Source organism: Scophthalmus maximus, chromosome 8 (genome assembly GCF_022379125.1).
Source record: "Scophthalmus maximus strain ysfricsl-2021 chromosome 8, ASM2237912v1, whole genome shotgun sequence".
NCBI lineage: Eukaryota > Metazoa > Chordata > Actinopteri > Pleuronectiformes > Scophthalmidae > Scophthalmus > Scophthalmus maximus.
The window spans coordinates 23212979-23236165 of NC_061522.1; the positions used below are offsets into that span (position 1 = coordinate 23212979).

The 23187-nt window shown below is 43.4% G+C and overlaps 1 protein-coding gene and 1 long non-coding RNA gene across 6 annotated transcripts in view; one reads left to right on the top strand and one right to left on the bottom strand.

Annotated features, from left to right (window-relative positions):
• LOC118312480 overlaps nt 1-1262 on the top strand; it is a 5655-nt gene extending 4393 nt beyond the window's left edge. For all 4 annotated transcript variants that reach the window (XR_007031322.1, XR_004794226.2, XR_004794227.2 and 1 more), the window contains exon 5: nt 48-1262. This is a non-coding gene — a long non-coding RNA (uncharacterized LOC118312480). The remainder of the gene's footprint in view (nt 1-47) is intronic.
• Nucleotides 549-21775, bottom strand: galnt7 (UDP-N-acetyl-alpha-D-galactosamine: polypeptide N-acetylgalactosaminyltransferase 7). Of its 2 annotated transcripts, none has more exons than XM_035637030.2 (15): nt 20955-21775; nt 18954-19065; nt 16288-16606; nt 12273-12439; nt 11948-12078; nt 11371-11450; nt 10098-10280; nt 8585-8702; nt 8359-8481; nt 7459-7574; nt 6427-6529; nt 6197-6295; nt 4882-5010; nt 4658-4688; nt 549-2492 (listed from the first exon to the last, which is right to left on the bottom strand). In XM_035637030.2, the coding sequence occupies exons 1-15, from the start codon at nt 21075-21077 to the stop codon at nt 2386-2388; spliced, it is 1941 nt and encodes a 646-aa protein (XP_035492923.1). In that variant the 5' UTR covers nt 21078-21775; the 3' UTR covers nt 549-2385. The 2 variants fall into 2 exon arrangements, with proteins under 2 accessions (XP_035492923.1, XP_035492922.1); XM_035637029.2 differs by lacking the exon at nt 10098-10280 and adding an exon at nt 9656-9838 and having other exon boundaries at nt 20955-21773.
• Between the last annotated feature and the right edge of the window lie 1412 nt (nt 21776-23187).

The following is a 23187-nucleotide window of genomic DNA, read 5'->3' on the forward strand; positions in this document are numbered from 1 at the left end:
GTTAGTGTTACACAACATATAGTGTGCTCACTGGTGCATCTCTTCAGCCCTCTTTAGCCCCCCGTGGAGCGTCCCGCCCTCACGCTGGACGAGGTCATCAATGTGCACAGAGACGTTTTATCAGAGCTGAGTTTACAGTGAATGGACTCAGTAACTGTGTGTGTGTGTCTCAGGTTTGTTGCTTTCCCTCTGTTCTCAAGACCGTATGCCTGCCTGCTTTGTAAAAGGTATCAGATGAAACTTTGTTTCATCATCTCGTCACATTTATCTTTAAACGTGACCTGATGTTTGTTCCAGCGCTGTAGCCAAGATTCTGGGTAATACTGAGTCTCCACCGTTCGTATATGCATATTTGATTTATTAACCTAACTCTTCTACACTGACAAAATATGGTTTCATACCGTAGTAAGTAGTCAAATTAAAGGATATTAAGTCCAAAATTAATGAATTAATGTTGGGAGGTTGGGACATGAGTTAATCCAGGATTTTTTTAAAAAACCTTTACTTTAATACCGTCACTCATTTCACTGAAATCACACAAACAGTCGTCGTGGTACAAATCAGCTCCTTTATTTCCTCAAGCACCCGCGGTGCAGCCCATATTATTAAATCTCTGCTATAAGTTAAGATATTTACAACGTCATTCAAGGCCCTTCACAAAATGTATCACGACCGTCTATTTACATTGTACAAAACTTTGCATACGTTATGATCCGTACACCAAACCCTCTTCCCTTGGACAAAAAAATAAAACTAAACAAAGAAAGCAGTCACATCTTTTCACCCAGACCCCAAGTTGTGCATTTCTCACCGAAATCATTCCCCAACCCAACCACCACTGTTTTTTTTTTAATTTTTTCTTTTTCTTTTCAGACAGGCAGGTACAAAGGTCACAGTCAACGGGTCAGCTACTGAAGAACTCAAGACTGTCAGTAAGGCAGGGAGGTCCTGAGTCCTCAGTCGGATCACTGCACACCTCCGTCGCAGTGTTCGTAAATTCACTCAGGCTGATAGAAATCGACAGCAGTAAATGGGGACGAATCACGTTTTTACAGTGTATGAGTTTCTGTTGCTCGTGCTGGCAGCATCGTTCTCAGAGGGAGGCAGCTCTGTGGCTTCAGACATGGCACAGAGAGGGGGAGGGAAATATGAAGCTTCATGTAGGAGGACACGAACATCACTCTGTGGTCATCGCTGTCATTTTGTGTTGGGATTTTGTGGTGAATCATTTTGCTTATTCATTAAATAAATTCAGCCCATCAGATTACTGTTTTGGCTTCGAGCCAGAAGTTGTCCTTTGATGGGGGCCGCCAAGAATCATCTTCACGGACTGCGGAGTGCAAATGTGAAGAAATAACTAATATTCAATTAAACATGTCAGAGGGCCTATTCACACCTTTAAAATCTCACTTTTTGACATTTCCACCGATACCCCAGAGAATAAAGCATGGATCCTGATGACAAGACTCAGTTAAGAGTGGACTAATAATCTGTGAGTGTGGCTTGATTGAATTTAGGGGGGCTGTGGCAGAGGTATGCACTCGGCCGTTCTTTAGAGTTCTTTAGATTTCCATTAGAGGTGCATTTCCTTTCTGTGAGCAGCTTTAATTCTATCTCCTCAGAGGAAGGCTGCTGTAGTTCAGCTGGCCAAACGGGCCAGTTTGACACTTCCACATTCTTGATTGTTGAAGTACAGAAAACAAGCCAGCTTCTTTAACGCTCACCAACAATCAACATGACATCACCAACTCAACTCTTTCAAAAACATGGACCCGGCTGCTGGTTCCCTCTCACTCACCTGAGTGTTCGCTCTTTGCTATTTTTTTTAATAAATGCTTTTTTTGAGCACACTGTTCCCGCCTGACGGCATCAGAACCTGCCCACCTGGTGTAACACACTGACGGTGTGACCAATAAAAAGGACTCATTGGTAAAAGAGCTAATCAGTTTGGTTGATTGAAAAGGTGAAATTAGAGCGTGAATGTTGAATAATTCCTATAATTTAATTCATATAATCAATGTAGTGGTTTAGAAAAGACCTGAGAGCCCAAAAGAACAGACGGAGACGGAGCCCACCATGTTTCCAGTTCAGTGTTTGTCATTCTGAGGACCAGCAGCGTCAGTGGAGGCCACTCCGGGCCCTGTGGACTTTTTGGACTTGAGTTTAACAGAGGCATAACTGCTGTTAACAGCCAATACTCCGTATCTTTATATGTGACCACTCAGACTCCATCGTGTCGGAGATGCACTGATGATGACTGGCTCATAAACCAAACAGATTTTCTTCAAGTTATTCTCGTCCAATGTAGAGTATGTTTTTTCGTGGCATGTGTTCATCAGTGTGTATGTGCTCGTTCAGTCCTCCCCAAGCTCCAAGTGGTCCTCTTCATACCGCCACGATGTTGTTCATTTCCCACTTCTGAGTGGTCTTACTGGTGTCACAGTCCGATATGAACACTTTGTGGAGCAGGTCGGAGCGGTCGAGACACTTCCCTGTTGGGAGAATACAGATGAACATTACTAGAAAACGCGAACAAAAAGAGGAACATGTGATCGATTTCAACTGCGCAGAGTGCCACAACACGCACGCCAACTGCCAAAGATGTGCAGGTAAATGAATACATGTAGAATTGCAGTTAGTTAAACAGAATCATGTCAAGATAATAAGGTGAAAGTAATATATTTCTATATGAAATCTCAATGGGGAAGTTCTCCTAAATCACTCGTACGCACGATTTAAGAAAACAAATGTGTTCTTCTTACGAAGGTTATTGCATGAGACGCATTGTCTTTATCTCATATGAAAATTAGTTGGACGATCTGAAGTACTTAAATGTGACAAATTAGCAACAAATTTCACAGCACTGTAGAGGTACTTACTCTGTTATATTCCACAGTAATCAAACAAGGCATCTGAGCTTACATCGAAAGGGCACCGAATCATATTCCGAATCACAGGGCGTGATTTGGTGCAGATGTTCAGTTCCTGGGCCATTTACTTAAATAGTTGAGTTGGTTAAGCTACAGGCAACATAAACATCACCGCACGCACCGCGTTACATTACACTACACTACACTGCGTGGCAACACACTCCCTGCAGGGTTCTAGCAGCCCCTAATATTAGCCTACAATAGCTAATAGCTACCTCAACATGAGTCGACGTAACAACAAAATGCCTCATTGTGCTTTCACACCAGTCACATTCGTGAGAGAGCCGACACGAATGGGGCTTTGAAAGCATTTAAATGCTGCGTTTAATTTGGCTAGGGTTCGTTGTCTGATCCTATCGAAACAAACAATGTAATGGTTTTTAAAACAAATAATCACTAGAATCAAACAAATATCACTTCATCTACCACTTCTTTCACTTTTTAGCCACATTTTTAATATCTGCCACTGTCAGAGGACATAGGTAAAACTCTGGAGCAGAAGTTGCTGATAATGCGCCTTGTACACTGGTCTCCAAGCACCAATAAAAACGACGAAGAAGAAGAGTGTACAACCAATCACGTTGCGATCTCTTATCTGGTTTTGGCCCAAGAACAAGGCCTCAACCATTGCTCCACACTTGCCCATAACTGTAATGCCATAGGCATGACGCACATTCAGCACTATTGGCTGCTGTTCACTCCAATCAATATCCACAACAGTTCCCTCAATAGCTTCATGATTTTAACAAACATTGTATTAAATAAATGCTGAGTAACTTAATGCTCAGAAAGCTTTCACCGTCACCGCCATGCAACATAAATACGATACGTGGTCACAGATCCTCAGAGATGCAGAACAAGTTCAAATCTTCCTCCTCTTTGGTCTTCAAACTTAAATTGTGCATTTCACATGCAAAGAGTGAATAGGGTTTTTAATGAACACTTTGAATATGATCCCACAGTGAATTGAATGGCTCTTATTAAGTGTTTCCACAAGAGCCCATAGAATATCAATATTGAAGTTTAAGACAGATCAGACAATATTTTTGTGAGGGTTCCACAGGTCGGGTTCATAAATGGCTGTCACCAAGATACAATATGAACCGAGCCATTACAGACATTTTAAGTTCAAACTGTAACACACTCACACAGTAAATATATCATTAAACTGTGATCCAGACCGCAAAACTAATACTACAAAATAACAACTTTTTATAAATAATCCTAACAGCAGTAAACAATACTGAATGTCCTCAAGCATATCTTTGACAATTCTGTTCTACACGTTCTTGTTACTTATCCAATATTCGAGCTCATATTGCTGAGAGAAGCTCCGTACAGGCTGAGCAGCTAGGCTACAGCATGCACAGGTCTCAGCATGTGAAATTTCACTTCATTCTGCATTAATGATGCTACATTATTCACAGATATAGTGACACAGGCTACACCTGAGTGTGTCGGGCCGTACAACAAACTCTAGACATTGAACCTTTCAACAGCTGCCGAGCTCCCAAGCCATCTCCTCGTGGTTCCCTTACCTCCACCCTGTCCTCCTCACCGCCTATCTGATCCCAGCTCAGGGTTGTTCTCCTCTAACTGTACAAACGTGCGCAGGCTGTGACCGAACTCTAATTTAGGGCATCATGATCCTCCTTCCACTCTTAAAGTGATGATTATGGAAACGTGTTAAAGGTGTTTTCTGTGTAAAAAATAGTGCGGATATTTACCTGTTGGCACGTGAGTGAACCGATGAAGATCCTGGAGAAACGGGGAGAAGAACAGCGTTCTTATTCATTCCAACACTTTCCACAGTTAATAAACACTTTCTGATCACTGTGATCTCATTTTTTTGACTTTGTGCATGTACATCATAGGCTACCTGACAAAAGAATGATTCATTGTAGACGTCTTGTCCAATTGAACATTTAATCCGTGTGTGTGTGTGTCTCACCTTGAAGTACTTCCACTCAGTGTGCTGGTTCTGTTCACAGTGTGTGATAATGACAGCTGAATTATCTGGTCCTCTGGTCAGGCACTGGTCATATTGCATCAACTGGTTGGCTTCATTGATGCGGAACAACTACACGCACACACATGCACACAAGCACGCACACGCGCGCGCGCACACACGCTGGATCAGATTCGGAAGCTACAAAAACATGGGCAACCTCTTCCTTTTCTATGACACAGTAATAGAAAACGTGTTCACTCTGAGTTGAGGAGAAACTTGAGTTTCCATTTGCAGAACTTTAACTCTGCGTCAATTAAAAAGCTGTGTGACTCTTTAGACACATGAGACACTGATCAGTGAATAATTATTCTTCGTGATGTGATTGGTCGCACTGATGGAACATTCTGATCATAGGTATCCTCATAAAGGGGAGATTATATGACTTTCTGAGGGGCGATGACTGAAGTGCACCTAAAAAGACTTACATTTTAAACCTGGACTAAAGTTTAAAAGTGCCGTTATATGTTTTATATGAAATATGCTGCATAAAGTCTTAAACATATTGAGCTCCTGTAGAAACTATTTTAAGAATTGAAATACAGTCTGAATGTTATGGAGCCAAGTTAACCTCGACCCATTTCAACTGCAAATCACCATAAGGATTATTACTGTGTCAGGGTATAAGTAAACTGATCAAAGACCAGACCAGATGAAGAACATCTCCATCTAGACGAAGCAGCAGGGGTAGGGTTGGAACGGTACGTGTATTCGTCAGAACCGTCACAGCCATACGGAGAATACGCGGTATAAAAATTTATAAAACTGAGGTGCGAAGATTGAAGACGGATGCAGAACCAAAATTTCACACGCGAAAGTTCCCTTCCGGACACCTTCAACTGTGAGCCCTAGCTTAAGCTGATTGGCTGAGTTGGTCCCACGTGACATGGCGACTGGAAAGGACCCACGGGAGCCGGAGATCAGCCTGCTTCTTTTTAAATCAGCAGTTTGGAAAAACTTTGGATTGCCAGTGAGCTACGATAGCAACGGTGATCGAGTGGAGGATCCGACGAGGACGGTGGGTCGGCGCTGTTTACATTTAACTCTGAAATACTACACTAGTACCATAAACTAATTCGTACAATAAATTAAAAGAATCATATGCATTTGGGATTTTGTTGCTTTTTTTCCCATTGTACCGAACTCATACTGAATCATGAAGTCCCAAACCGTGGTGTGAACCAAACCGCGAATTCCGTGTACCGTTCCACCCCTAAGCAGGAGACAAAGCAACACACCACATCAAGTGTTTCATTACCTGGTTACCCCCCATTCTGTGGCATGGACCAATTTCCACATTGCCTCCATTGTTGTGTCCCATACTGTCGATACAGTAGCTGGTCTCAAAGCCCCGGATCTACCCACACGCACACAGAGACACGTATAGTTACTGTTTCTTTCATGGTTTTTGGTTGGGTGGTTTTACAAGTGAGTGTGTGTGTGTGTGTGTGTGTGTGTGTGTGTGTGTGTGTGTGTGTGTGCCCCTACCTCTCCCCATTCTACATTTTTAGGAGGCAGAGGGTAGTGCATAGGAATGTCGTACGCTATTTCCTCCATGAACCATTTGAAGCTCTTGCATCGATGTTCCTCCCTGAAAAAAAAGTTCCAAAACAATTAATTTACCGGGGGGGTGCAGAATAGAAGTAAGCAATAGCTCATGACAGTTTAGGGGCGTTGTTAACTGTGGTATAATGAGCGTATAACACGGACTGAAGTGAGCTATTGCTTTTATAAAACGGTTACAGGTATTGTATTGTAATAGACACAATACAATTAGATTTTGTCATTTCGTAAAAAAAAAAATTTTTTTATACGAATGAAAAAAAGTACTCCCTCCTGGCTGCCTTCACAGTGCATGGCGGTTGCTATGCAACACACTGTAGTGTTCCTCAGAAAGAAGGCTATGAGGCGGTAGCTGGGTTGGCCGGCAATTGAAGTTCGCAGGTCCCATGGCCCACGCAAAAACGCCATTCAAGCTGACCGTGTGCTTTGAGCTCCCGTAAGTTTCCTCAACTTCACTCCGTCGCTACCTTTGGTCGTTACTCACGTCTACTTACATCGTTACTTCCTGAGTCGCGGCCAATCTGATTGGCTATGAACCAATTACATTGCTTAATTTGAGCTACCCGTTTTATAAATGTCATCACCATGTACAACCTGCTCGCTATGAATTCTCCTGACAATGACTTGCTCTATTCACTCTTTGGCTCAATCAGACATTACTTTGACTTTGTAGTTGGGAGCTGGCAGAGTGAGGTCCGTTTAATGTTCTGTTCAACTTATTCAGACATGAGCTCCTCTGGGTTATGTCTTGAAAAGTTCAGGGTTGCAGTGCATGTGTGGAAGCAGCTACAAAGTGTACAGGGGCATTTCCGTGGGTAACTAGGAGTAAAATGAGACCTTCAGGGATGTAGAAGAGTATGATCAAGTGAGACAAAAGAATGAAGACATAAAAACTCTGAATATCCATGAAAAATTAATTTAAAAGTAAACATTATTTTGAAGTAATGTGTGTTATACCTGAAGCGTTTAAGATCACTGATGTCTCCGTAGGCGAGGGTGAGAGTTTCAGGACGACTGGCGTAGAAGTAGTCCTTATATTCATCCCACCATACCTCCACCACACGAACATAGTTCTGTGAACACACACACATATTTTACAAATAGTAAGAACAGACAACATGCAAAATGTGACTGTACACCATCTGATTTGCGCCGCACTAGTTGTAAAACTGCACACCTGTCAGCAGGCACTGCTAACACAACACAATATGATATGATCTGTTGATTCCTCTTTTCGGCTGACAGATTGACAGCAGCTAAATGGGGGGAGCAGGGACAACAGTCGATACGCAAACACAAGATTACGGGTGTGTCTGAATATAGTTTTGAGGTCAACTGTGAGAGTGGAAATGAGGCTTGTGGATGTGCACCAAATACCATAATGAACAATTTTCTAAAATAGAACCCTGCTTCTGCAATGCTTTACAAATGTGATAAAAAAGACCGCATATGCATCTTTACCTCCACCAAGGAAGTTATGTTTTTAACAGGATTACGCAAAAATTACGGAATGGGTTTCCATGAAACTTGGTCGAAGGATGGAGCATGGGCTAAGAAAGAACCAAAGTTAAATTTTGGTGCAGATCCAGACAAAGTAGCAGATCCAAGAATCTGTTTTTTTTTTAATTTTCACCAATTTTCAGGGGAATAATGAAGAAATCTGGCATATAAAGGGCTGATATCTATGAGTGTGTGCAATTTGATGCAGATCAAAATAAAAATCTGGATCTTACAGATTTGAATGTGGTTTCATAGGGGGACCGTTGGGCCTTGATGGAGGTATGTGCTCTACCGAGCACCATTCTAGTTTTTCTTTCCTTTTAGTCTAAGTCAGGAATCTACAAAGAGCCATTCTACCTTCAGAGTGGGTGACGATCCAACGTGTGCAGGTGGAGGGTTGCCTTGCCATCCCTGAAGTCGGTAGATGTGTCCGATGCGAGAGCACGGCACAAAGAGCAGCTGACCACCGCACTGCCAGATCTACAGAAACATTCACAGAGAATAATGCTCTCAAGCCTTTGAAATTAATCCGTGTGAGGAAATTCAGCCTCAGCGTGTATAAACTGGACTACTCCATTTATACCTTGTATGATATTTCAAAATTCTCTCCTCCCCATATCTGCAGTCCCGGGTCATAAAGACCCAGCTCAAAGAAGAAGTCTCTCTCTATAGCAAAGAGACCACCTGCCATGGCTGGAGACCTGTGGGAATAAAGACACACATACATCCAGAGACAAACATGTTCATCCCAGTGCATCACTGTGGAGCTCAACATCATTTTTCACTCAACAGGCTTCCCTGTTTACCACGTCCTGTATCAAATAATCACATCAATTAATTTCTGTCTGAACAACTACACTGACTTTAAGGAAAGAGATCAGTCAGTCAGTGTATTAATAACAACAGTGAGAACACAGAGAAGACAAGAGCAGACTGATAGAGAAACAGACAAAATAATAAATTAGTGAAAGCAAATATGAGGGGGGGGGGGGGGAGACATGATGATAAGTGATTAGGAGACGGTGGGTGATGGTGCCCTAGTTCGAACCCGATTCACACCAGAAGCTCCCAAAACTCCACCGACCATTTCCGTGGCTTTTAGATCAGGACTGATTTTAAACTGTTGTAAGTCATAAAAAATAGGAAGTGATTTGTTAAATTACACCAAAAGCATCAGAGAATCAGACAGATAAGAAGATGTATAAGATTAAATAACATTATATCAATAGACAGGGCCCACAACACATTGTAGTGGAAAGCCAATTAATTCCCAAGAGAAGAGACATTAGAGAACAGACATTCAGTGTACAGAGGAGAAGTCAGCTGCTCCCCATCAGGGAGAGGTAGGTATGGTTTAGTTGGTTAGTTGTTACTAAAGGTTAGACTCAATTGTGTATTAGGATATTTAAATCTGGTAAAAGTTGAAATATACCAAAGTGTGTATTAAATATCAGCTTTTAAAACCCGTACACTGTGGTCTTAGCATTTCTGTTTTTGATATTTATCTAGGCAGGTCTGATGACATGAGCAGGCTTTCTCCACAAGTTAGGTGATGCAGTAGACATATGGTTAACCCTGGCCCAGGTAAGCTGGGACCCGTTTGTCTTCTGTGTTGACACTGCCCAGATAAGTCCAGAGGCATTGATTTCTGTACCTATATGGCTCAGTGAGAGTTTTTCTGAGTTTTTTTTCTCTGTCCCCCAGAGGAACCCTCTTCCAGAGCATGCTCCAATCCCAGGCTCCTCTAGCAAAGTTATTCTCGTCTCCTCCGCCCTGGGACTCGATGGTGAATTTCTGGCCGTGGATGGAGTCGATCAGGGGCACCGTGCACACCGTTCTGACAGAATGGGATGGGGCCATGCATACAAGATACATGGGGGGGAGGTGTTGGGGTGGTGTACATGACGGGGGGGGGGGGGAGGGAGGCAAATACAGACAGCAGTGCCAGTAGAAACACAAAGACATGGGGTGGGGTGTCAGAGACCAAGACAGAGTGAGACACGGCGGAGGATATGACAGGGGGGAAGGAGAGATGGGAGATGGAGACACAAACAGAACAGGGATGAGTGTTAGATTGCTGGCTCTGGAGAGTGTACCGGTAGGGCTGGGTGGTATGCTTTCGTTTGGCCTTCTCTCTCTGGCTAAGTGGTACTCTCTTCCAGAGCAGGCTCCAGTCCCATGCTCCTCTAGCCAGGCCGTCCTCATCTCCACCCTGCTGGGGCTCCATAGTGTACTCATTACCATCTATATAGTCTATCAGGGGAACTGTACATACTGTCCTACACACACGCACACACAGACACCCACGCGCACACACACGGACACAAACAAATTTGTATATGGGTCAGATGTGACGAAATCAGTGTCCCTCTTCTGCATTGTAAGACACCATGCTACAGTGGCTCACACATGGGGAACCTGTAGTGGAAGCTATGCAGGAAATGTTAGATGAACAGAAAAACGTATGTGCATCTCTTATCACAGGATTATCCCAGATGCATATACAGTACATGCAGCCTGTATGTAGTATACACTGAGCAGGTATGACAACTGGGTCAGGGTATCTTTGAAAATGCAAGGCTCTTGGTCAGCAGAGGCTAATACCTAGAGTGGTGTGGGTGTGTTGACATGAGTCTGATCATTGGCAGTTCCATCTTACAACTTTGTGCTGCTAACGTCTTGTGCCAGACACCACAGGACACCTTTAGAGGTCTTGCAGAGTCCATGCCTTGTCAGGTCGGAGTGGTTTTTGGCAGCACATGAAGGACCCACAAACATATTAGATGGGGCGGTCATAAAGTTCTGGCTCATCAGTAAAAAACTCGATGCACAGAACACAGTCCTGTAGACTGTCAAACCTTCTGAATTGTACTACAACACTTGTACTGAACTTGCCCTGTGTGATTTACTGGACACTTTCTTTAAACGTCTCACTCAGCTGGCTGAAATATGTGATGTAACTGGTTTCAGAGCTGATTAGTGATTAAAATTAACAGAGACTTTCTCCAAGTGAAACATCTGAAGATGTAGACATCTGTAAAGCACCAGCAATGCATACAATTGATATCACGTACCGACTGCAGGTTAGCATTAAACGGTATAAATATTTCATCTGCTACTGACTAATTTGCCTGTATTTGTACCATACTGCGACTAACACACAGACAGCATCAAAGGTGTAAAAAAAGGAACTTTATGATTTAATAATCTGATGAAATAAACTAGTCTTTAAAAAATGTCGGCTGGATGATGATCAGGCTGATCAGGTGTGTGTGTGTGTGTGTGTGTGTGTGTGTGTGTGTGTGTGTGTGTGTGTGTGTGTGTGTGTGTGTGTGTGTGTGTGTGTGTGTGTGTGTGTGTTTGTGTTACCTGTCTTTTGAAATAGGAGCAATCAGTGGTGCATACCAATTGATTCCCACCTCACAATGCGCATCCAAGTAGATCAGCACCTAGAAAACCAACACACACAAACAAATGTGATGTCTGTATGTCTTTATGTCTCTATTGAACGAGTATGTGACTGTTGATCCACATCTTTAATTTGAGGTCCCAGTGTTTGAAACTATATCTGTAATTCTTCAATACTAGGAAAATTTTTACACCAGTGGTTTAAAGGAACCAAGTACAAGTACTTTGTAACAGTACTGAAGTAGATTTGGAGGGAGTATAAGGAGAGAGGGAAGGAGTAGAGGAAGGAGGGAGGAATAAATACGGTTGACAAAGTTTAAATTGAAGAAATTAATTTGTGGCTGTTTTAGTTCCTTTGTACTTTTACTTTTGATCAGTCATTCAGTCATCAGTCATCAGTAAGATATCTTTAATTTTACTCAAGTATCGCATGTGACTAGTTTATACACCACAGAAAATGACAAATGAATATTGGCACACTAGTAGGTCAACAACAGTAGCGGTGGCTGTGGTGTGAAGCAGTGAGATCAGATGATACCTGTCCTTTAGAGGCCTTGTGGGCTCCTATACTCCGGGCCTGGATCAGTCCTTCTCTCTTCTCATTTCTGAAGAGTTTTACAAGACCATTCCATTGCTTGATGTACTCCTCCAAACGCTCCTTCAGATGGACTACAGACACACACACACTCAGACTTCACCTTGGTGACAGAGGTGAATATAACAGTCTAACATTTGAATTCCTATTATTATGTATATATACACATTTGTACATTACTTCTAAATTGTTCAAGGAATAATCACAATTCATCCAAGAGTCACACTTTTTCCAACCTCTACACTGTGTGTGAGGAAAGCAGACCCACCTTTGTTGCTGTAGTCGTCTATCATGACCACCTCAGCCAGGTATCTCCTGGGAGTCCTCTTGATGACACTGTGGATGGTCCTCATCAGCGTAGACCAGCCTTCATTATGGAAGACGATCACCACGCTGGAGGTCAGCAGCCTGTCGTCATAGTGCCAGTACTTACACCTGGAGAGGTGGGTTGGAGAAAAGAGTGCAGGTCAGTTACATTCATTCAGAAATATTAGAGGTTCAGCATTAATGCAACTTCATGTCAGTCAGCGTACTCTGGCTTTAAATTAAGTCATTAGCGCAAGATGGTGGCACCCATATTTTTGTATGGGAGGAAGTAGAAATTCCTCATTCAGTCTTTTATACATCTATGAGCTCTCCCAGGAGAGACGTGGACACTGACAAGGGATGTGCAAGATCAGTCAGCTAAATCATAACATGTTGCTACCTCACTAGTCTGCAACTGAAACACTAGTGGGTAACACGCATTTTAAACATTTTTTTAACATGCAACACTGGTTAACTGCTGCATCGAAGATGGTACTCAGCCCCATCGAAGATGGTACTCAGCCCCCCTCTCCCCATGCTAATGCCCGGATTTTGTAGACCAGCAAGGTGGAAAGTAGGACAGAGCTTATAAAACCGGCATGGCCTGGCAGTATTTTGAGCAAGAAAATGAAAATAAGGTTGTATGTGTAAACAGGCATAGTAACCACACTGAACATTGGCATGTTGATGTTCATCTGCAAGGAAAGATGGCTGCTGGTTCCAGCACTGCGAAGGTTAGCCCCGCTCAGCAAACCAACATGACGATGTTTACGCAACAAGATTTTATATGAATTACTGACACCACAATCTAATTTGTTCTGCCACAGTTGGATAATGAACCGAAAATATTTTTGCTGTGTTGATTCACCCAGAAACACATTGACAATGGACCTGTCTGTCATCAAAAAACTAGTTTTTAATGTCGGTCCCCTGACTGACGAGGTAGTGGAGCTTCCATGATTCAAATATAACTTTATTTATATTTTGCCAGATTTTTATTTTTTTTAGTTTTTCATTGATAAAGTAGATTAATTAGAAATTTGCCTTTTAGTACGGTAAGGTTAAACAAAAGGATTTTGTCCCCATAAAATGATCCTCCAAATAGCTGTCAATATCAAACAAACAGTATTAAAAATTAAAATTGTATTCTTCACCGAAATTTTCCACTACGGTACTGGCTTCATATTAGCTGCAATGAAAACGAATATGTCTCTGGTTATTTTCATGGCTCTAGCGCTTGACTGTGGAAGTTGAAGTGCAGAGGCATTCGTCAGCATCGTCTGGCCTTTCAACATTTCGTTCCCAGGCGCGGTTGATTTCAGTCGAGAGCTGCGGTGGTTCTGTAAGTGTCTTTTCATAGTGCTCGTGTGGGTGTTCGGCAACATTTTCTTACAGTGCTAACATGTTGTCCATGTGTTGTCTGTCAATCTGTTGCCGTTTATTATTTCCACCGGGAACACAAAATGCTGTTACACACGTGGCGGGGGCATCTTCTACGCATTCAGACACCGACATCATTCTGGCTGCAGCTGTACACTAGTCAGCGTCTGCGCGACAGCTTTTCACCTCAACGAGAAATATCGCGAGATCTCGTGGCACACCCCTAGTTACCATGGTGATATACCCCTGGTAAACAGTGAGCTTCATGGGGCTGAAGTTACATCAATACCCACAGATCCTGTTTCGTAGCACAGGCCCCAGGTTTTATTAGCCCAGTAACCTATCATTAGATGAAAAACATCTAACAATGGCAGTACACACACACACACACACACACACACACACACACACACACACACACACACACACACACACACACACACACACACACACACACACACACACACACACACACACACACACACACACACACACACACACACACACACACACACACACACACACACACACACACACACACACCTGATCAGCCTGATCATCATCCAGCCGACATTTTTTAAAGACTAGTTTATTTCATCAGATTATTAAATCATAAAGTTCCTTTTTTTACACCTTTGATGCTGTCTGTGTGTTAGTCGCAGTATGGTACAAATACAGGCAAATTAGTCAGTAGCAGATGAAATATTTATACCGTTTAATGCTAACCTGCAGTCGGTACGTGATATCAATTGTATGCATTGCTGGTGCTTTACAGATGTCTACATCTTCAGATGTTTCACTTGGAGAAAGTCTCTGTTAATTTTAATCACTAATCAGCTCTGAAACCAGTTACATCACATATTTCAGCCAGCTGAGTGAGACGTTTAAAGAAAGTGTCCAGTAAATCACACAGGGCAAGTTCAGTACAAGTGTTGTAGTACAATTCAGAAGGTTTGACAGTCTACAGGACTGTGTTCTGTGCATCGAGTTTTTTACTGATGAGCCAGAACTTTATGACCGCCCCATCTAATATGTTTGTGGGTCCTTCATGTGCTGCCAAAAACCACTCCGACCTGACAAGGCATGGACTCTGCAAGACCTCTAAAGGTGTCCTGTGGTGTCTGGCACAAGACGTTAGCAGCACAAAGTTGTAAGATGGAACTGCCAATGATCAGACTCATGTCAACACACCCACACCACTCTAGGTATTAGCCTCTGCTGACCAAGAGCCTTGCATTTTCAAAGATACCCTGACCCAGTTGTCATACCTGCTCAGTGTATACTACATACAGGCTGCATGTACTGTATATGCATCTGGGATAATCCTGTGATAAGAGATGCACATACGTTTTTCTGTTCATCTAACATTTCCTGCATAGCTTCCACTACAGGTTCCCCATGTGTGAGCCACTGTAGCATGGTGTCTTACAATGCAGAAGAGGGACACTGATTTCGTCACATCTGACCCATATACAAATTTGTTTGTGTCCGTGTGTGTGCGCGTGGGTGTCTGTGTGTGCGTGTGTGTAGGACAGTATGTACAGTTCCCCTGATAGACTATATAGATGGTAATGAGTACACTATGGAGCCCCAGCAGGGTGGAGATGAGGACGGCCTGGCTAGAGGAGCATGGGACTGGAGCCTGCTCTGGAAGAGAGTACCACTTAGCCAGAGAGAGAAGGCCAAACGAAAGCATACCACCCAGCCCTACCGGTCCACTCTCCAAAGTTGCATAAATATGGACACACCTATGACATCTCTTCCTGTATGATGACAATGAGGGGGCATATGACTGCTTCTTCTGCAGATTCACAAGATAGTCTCTAGTTTTCTCTCCATTATTGGGTCTTGTCTTAAAGACAATCATTTTAGTGCTGAAGAAATAACCCAGTGTGAATTATTTGAAGACTGAGCTGACAGCTAATGTTAGAAACACTGAGCCAGTGAAGTAAAAACTATCATGGTTCATTTATAATGTGGTAAAGTAAATGAACTGGCTCGACCGTCCTGACGTGTAACTGTGACTGGAGGGGTTGAGGACAGTTGCTCAGTGGGGTGTGTATGAGTTACACCTTACTGCCTTCCATCTGTGTTTGCTCAATAGACGAGTCAATCATTCGGCCTTACAATACAATTTTTTACCTCTGCCAAGGAGGTTGTATTTTCACCCCTGTACATCTGTGTGTTGGTTGGCTTGTCAACAGGATTTGGCACGGATCCGGATAAAGGGGCAGATAAAGGATTTTTTTTAATCACTTTCTATAACATTGCAATGATTTCCCAGGGAATCATTTATGGATCTTGGTGATAAAAATCAGGCATATACTGTATATAGGGGACTGATATCTATGACTATATGCCATTTGGAGTAGCTTGTTTAAATTTCAGGGGCCTTGGTAAGGCCGTGGTGGTTGTGTGAGCTAGTTTTATTTCGGATCTAGGAGGGATAATTTAACCGTCAAGTGTAGTGACCTCTTTATATAGATATTGGGAGAGCCTCGCAAATTAGCGAAGTGTTCCTGTAACAGTTCTGTAGAGCTGACAGTTAAAACAAACAGTAAAATGTGAAAGAAGGTGGTTTAAAGAGCAGCACTCACTCTTCATGGCGTATATCACTGATGGTTCTGTCCAGTGAGATCATGTCACTCGCCACCATGTTGAAGCCAAACTCTTTGATGGTGGTCTGGACTGAGTCTTTGTACTCTGGACCCAGGATAAAGGCTTTCGCTCCCTCTCCAGGACCGCCGGGGACCCCTTGAGGCTCGGGTTCCTTTGGCTCAAAGTTTCCCAGGACACCTTTCTTCAGGACAGGGCTTGTGTAGGCATTTGTTTGAGGCCTGAATGTCACATACTGCTGCTGGATCACCTGCTTCTGGTTGGGCTGCTGGTCGGGGTTCTGGGGATGGTTGGCTCCTCCTGGACACAACAATATCACAACACACAGTTCTCAGTCTTTTGTCCTCTTTGACAGAGAAATATGCTTTATATATATATATATATATATATATATATATATATATATATATATATAAAAAATTCCACATTGAGATATACAGTTTGTACTTCAGCTGCCTCTGTCTCACTCACCCAGGTCCCCAGCTAACTCTACCCTTCTCAGACATCTTCACTGAGCGGACAGGACGACCTGAGGTAGTGGCATGATGATTTGTCTCGGTTAGCAGAGTTAAAGCAAGGAGCGCTCACTGCAGCTACTTCTAGGGACTGAAATGTCCTCTGAAGTAGGGGACCTGTACACTGACAGGGATAAAATGAGCTCCACTTAAATAATCTGAGTTGACTGAGGGGACACTGAGTGATGATTTAAAATATCGACTCTTATTGAAATTTATATATATATATACAGCTAATTCTAAAGTGACATTTAGATTATTTCTACAGGACAGACTAAACTAAAGGTGCATTTAATAGCTCACTTTGAACAAAGCAGTGAGGTTTAAGAAATTGCATGATTATCAGCAGTGTTCAGATACCCATCCCGTTACAAATTTAGAAACCTGGACTTTGCATATCGGCCGATACCGAGTACCGATCAGATACCAATGCATTTATATGAATAACTTATTTAATGTATTTTGACAGCTGTAACTGCTACTAACCCTGTATGGAAGTGATTATTTCTATCGTTGTATGGCCTGGCTCAGCTAAACCCTTTCAAAATCAGACATATACAGATTATGAATGCCATAGACTTTCTTTTTTTTTAAATTTAGTTTGACAGTCATAACTGAAAAAGAACAGGAAAAAAATCTATAAACGAGCAATGATTTCTTTAAAATAGCTGTTTACGTGCAGCGTCGTCAGTGATGTTACAATAAAGAATTCTCAAGAATCAGAAGTGTCCTTGTCTTTGTTTAATTCCCGCAAGAAGGAAAACAGCTACAGAGTCACAAAAGTCTGCAAGTCAGCTTCTGTGTAAATAAATCTGGTAACTAAATACGCACAACTGTAGCCGGCAGAACACCGTCTCACTTTTCAGAAATACTATAAAATTTGAAGAACAGAACAGTAACTTTTTGAAAGTATGTGTTGTGGATCCAAAGGTGTGGCAACAATTGCTCCAGGGTGTCGGGTCAGGACACTAAAGTTGTGCTCAGGTGAGAGTGCAGACGAAAGCGGAAGCAGTTGTGGAGTTCAGACTATTTATCTAGATGCAGTCCAGCATGCCGAATACAATATCATCACATTTTCGGTAGAATTCGAAGGAAGGGAGTCTCAAAGAAGTCTTGAATGAGTCTAAATCTGAGGAGGATTCTCCGCCTCTTGTATGCCTCACTCCCCGTCACACAAACAGACCTGCTCCAAGTGCAGATTGTGCAGAGAATGAAAGTCTGGTCGTACTTCACCAAAATCAATGGAGACAACGCTCACTGCCACCAGTGTAACAAATGTCTTGCAAGTAAAGGTAAATAACACTCTACTTCTGCTGGTCCAAGTGAAAGACGAGCCCAAAGCCCCTTCACTGACTGAGGAGAGTGAATGAGAGCCACCTCGCTGTGACCAGGTTCATAGTGAAAGACCTACAAGGGCTTTAGGTAACTGACTGTACATATTGAGTTGTCTTACTTTTTTCCTCTGACGGGCTTTATGTTAGTCCCATTACGTTATTGACTTATCGTACGATACATGAACATGAACTTGATCCTTTCCAATTGAACTTGATAATCTCCATTGTGTTTATTGACTGCTTCAATCCTATCCTCTTCATCACATGCGCAGCTCACAAACTGTCAAAACTTTAAGATAACATTTCTCTCCGCAGCCTTGCTTTCCTCTATGTTCATTTTGCAAAATTATTGTACTGCTGCTGCTGCTTCAGAATTTTATTACATGTCATGAAGTCACAGTGACATGACTCTACGAGGGCTTTTATTTTGACACAAGTAAATGTAGGTCGTTTATTAGCTGCAAGTCGGGTCACACCTCGAATATGGACAAACATTTAAGGCAGCATTGATGTGGAGCAATGCACAGTGTTTGATGTCCTGTGGTCTCTCGAGTGTGACTGTGTGTCAGTCTGCTCATCAGCACAAGCTCCTCACAAGCTCCAGGAAAGATCTTTAACATGCAGTTAAATGTTGTGCACTGAATGCACAGTAGTTATCACATTCTGCCCCTATTGCTGCTCTGATTAACATGAGTAAGTTGCAACATCACATCTTTAATATCTCTTGCAGTTTCTGCTTGTAGCAAAGCATCGCTGATGTTAAATTTACCTGATGAGATGTTAAAAAATGGAACTCACCATGTTTGAGCCGGATGGAGTTGAGGTCAACCTCCACCCCCTCCACATGAGGCCAGGGCACCACCGGCTTAAAGTGATTTGCGAGGTCTCCTTTGGGCAGCAAACTGTCCTCCTGCATGAAAGGGTGTGACAGAGGCAGATTTTTTAAAACACATGCACATTCTTAACATCACCAGAGAAGAACACAATGGTTGAAGGAATACCAATCAAATATCAGATGACAAGTTATGACTCACAACATGATGCAGCTCTTCATAACCAGCTCATCTCCACCTGTCTCCAGCTTAACTCAACTAGCAGAGGCTAGCTTTAGCACAGTTCTTTCATCCAGCCCACTCACAGCTCAGCCTTCATTCCCTGCCCTGCTCCGCCCTGCAGACTACCACTTCCTCTTTTTTAAACTTAAAATTTCACTAAAGTCTCTTTTTTTTTTAAGCAGCTATTCCAGAACCAACTGGGGGGAAACAGGTGACATCTCCAGAATAAGGAAAAGACTCACCACTGTTTGTCACACAAAAGTCACGAAAATCAATGTCATGGTGAAGAACAATTAATAACGGCAGCAATAACAAAGCTGGCATTCTCAGTAGGTGATTTTCATAATGGTAAACAACACTGACCGACAAAACAAACCAGACTGCTCATTGTCAGTTTTAGCAATAACTGACTCACTCAATATTTATGCGGGCATTTAATGAAGGAATGGGGCATACGGTAATATATCTGTGATAGGAAATATACTTAGATTTAAACTATGAGCACAAACTTGGTCAATGGGACCACAGAATTTCATTGGTGTTTCGAAGTAGTGACTGAGGGTGACTTATTCACTTAATTACTCACTGTCTTGTGCTGGCAAACCACTAAAATAACGGGATCAATATTCCTATGTTGTGAACTGCTGATCTGTCACTTCTGCCACCACTTTGGCTCAGCCCACAAAACATCTAATCACTGTTTTCAAACACAAAAAAGGTCCTTAAGTAGAAAACAAATGTGGAGATGACAGCATCCATACGACACTGATATCCGTTATATATCGGTAGGCCAATAAATCGTCTGATATGAACCTTCCAGACATTTATGTTTGCCGATATATAAAAAACTTTTATTTTATAGAACAAACTAAAATGGCACTAAGTAGAGCACATACTGTAGATAGACATCTGTATATCATTGTCCATATCCGTATTATCTGTACATTACTATCCATGGCTGTGATAACCTAACATTTTGTGGGATTAATATTGAGGGCGAAGATGGTCAAACATTAGCCCGCCTCTTCGTTAACTTATCACTCAACAACAACAGAGCAGTCCAGACACATTGTGGATGACACATACATACTGTACATGTATGCATGCATGCATGCAGTTTGTACCAAAGATATGACTGATCTGAACTTATGTCAACTGTTAACCCAGCACCACACTTCCGCCTCGGGGACACGTGGGACATGCGGACATGCATCCTGGAGTGAGTTGTCCAGGGGTGCGGTCGCAGCGGAAGCTCCAGTGTACCCTGTGCTGAAGGAGACAGCAGAGGAAGCATTGGGGCACCTTTCCTTTGCACTGAGAGAATTTCAACAGCTCTTATCATGGCTGCTGATCAAATACTTCCGGGTCCCGTCAAGATTTAGGAAACTTCCAAAGACAATTCGACAATTCGGCCTCACCCCAGGTCCTAGACTGTAGGACAGTAACCTTGACACTTCCGTGTGAAGAGAGGTACTTGTTTTACACGAGCGTGGTCGCAAGTGTCCAGTCAAATGTGTCTATTCCCCTCACAAAGACCGACGCAGCGAGGACTGCGTGTTACTGGGTCCCTTCTTCAGGTCGCCATGACTCCAGTCTGCCCCTGCGACTGCCCCCGCGGAGCTAATGTAGCAGGCGCTGTCGACGTGCCGTGTCGGGGGTATGCTAGCACTGGCAGCTACCGTATGTGCTCGTCCCCCTGTCGGACGCTTCCAAGTTCGCCGGTTTGTTTTGACCGCGGACTCACCCGTTTCTCGAAGGGGTTGTCGTCGCTGGGTTTGGGCGACAGGGACGACCAGAGCACCACCAAACCGAGGAACGTCCCGATGAAGAGCAAACTCCGTGAAACGAACCCCACCTTCAGCCTCATGTTGGAAGGTGTCGCCGGCTCGCCGGGCTGCCGACAGCTAAGCTAGGCTAGCTGCTAACAGCCTTTAGCAGCGGGCTAGCCGGCTGTCAAGGGAGCCGGGCAGGCGGCTGCCGAGGCCACGGCCACCGGTGTTGCAAGTTTGACGCGTTGGTAGTAGCTCGCGGCGGGCTAGTTCGCCCAGGCTCGGTGGGCAGTCCCGCGGCCAGCTCCGTGTCAACTGTCGTCGACTCGCGCTCACTGCCGACACGGCTCCAGTGGGGCAGCCCCCGCGGCGAGTAGCCTCCTGCGGCGTCAAGTGGCTCGCGCCCGGCCGCTGTTGCTCCAAACTACAGCGAGCGACGTTGCCAGGTCGTGTCAGGTTGCCAGGTTGAAATGTCCAACTCGGGTGGCTGTGTTTTCCGACAGCGCGTCGAGGAGGGGACGCGAGAGCAGGTTTTATCGGGCGCAGGAGGAGGGGAAAAGGAGTGTCTGCTTCTCCAGCCCACATCTGAGAGCTGACGTGCAGGTCGCTGTTGGAAAGTGCGCTGGCTCGTTGTTGTCACGGCCACGCCACGTACAGTAGGAATGTGCAGATTTAATTACAGTCTTCCTGAATAAACACACTGGAAACTGAAATTGAGTTCATAAATAGTAATCAGGCTATCAGGTGATATTGCTTTTTTTTCCTTAAAGCACCAGCATGACTGTTGAGTGTTGTAAGAGCTGCCATCAATGTTTCAGTACTGTGTGAGGAGGAGCAGGGTTGTGATCATACAGGCATGTCCAGTTCCTCGTTCCTCACACGTCACACGTCACTGTATCACCTCTCAGACGTCATTTGAACACGTCCACCATTCCTCATAACAATACCCTGCGTTCCAGGTGAAAATGAAAGCAATAATGCTCACTGATGAGGACCCCCCATGGTTGAACACGCGTCTCTAAAGTTCCCTCTGGAGTGACAAGAGGGAAGGGACGAGGGGAACTTCCCTACTGGCTGCACTTCACATGGGAAAAACAATGATTGAGTGCCCTCTAGGGTGCTTCCATGCAAAAAGTATGACCATGTGCCCTTTAAAGCAAGAGTATTTGATAACGTGTCTTAATGAGTGCCCCTCCAATGGATAAAACGTGATGCAGTGCCCTATAGGGTGCCCTTCCACTGGTCTAAGCTTGACGTTCCCTATATGGGAGCCCTTCCAATGGAAAAGGGTGCCGTTATGAAGAGCCCTCTATATCTAGCAAAATAAAAGACCTCTTAAGGTGCGCTCACATCGAACGCGACGCAAATTATTTGCGCGAATATAGATTATATAGAAAGTCAATGCAAAGGCACAATTGTTGACAAGAGCATAAAGTCCTTCATAGATTTAGCCTCCTGAATTGCTATCAAGGTTCATCAGATTGATGGGTTAAACTTTAAAATGTACAAAAATTCCTTGATGCCCTTTCTGAGTAAGAAGACTATTTCATCATACTTGATGCATTATAGCTTTTTGCATGTTGGTGGGATCCCATGTCGTGCAGTAGGTGCCCTTTTTTTCCCGCCCCTGCCCCTCAAACAGCCTGAGTCCGCCGCTGTGCTAAGGGATTTGCTAAGGCCTTTTTCACAAACTAACATCTGTGAAAGCTGTAAGAGGATGTCACACACTGTGGTTTGATGTCAATAAATTCATAAATTAGTGATTTTTTGAAAAAGAAAACCTTTCATTTTTAAATTATTTTTTAATTGTTTTGTTTTTTTACTCAGGTTTAAAATTCAAAATGGCTGTCATTCTGTATAATGGCGGGGTTTGACAGTCCTATGTCTAAAAACAAAGAAGTTATTGAAGATTGAAATGGGTCGTCCCTGACAATGCCTATAGTGACATGCACACTGGGCAGACATTCAATGCCTTGTGGCACCTCTACCTTTGTACTGCTTGAGCTGCCAATATTCTTAGATAAGAGGGAGTTCTCAGGACTGCTCTCAGAACAGGCCTCACACTTCCAGTCACTGCGGCCGAGGCAGAGAAGAGCTTTTCAAATCAGATGCACAGGTCTGAGGTTCACTTCCTGTGACATGGTGAACCTCAATTACAACAATTATGTTGTAATTTGTTCAATTTGTAGTAATTTGATTCTGTATTTT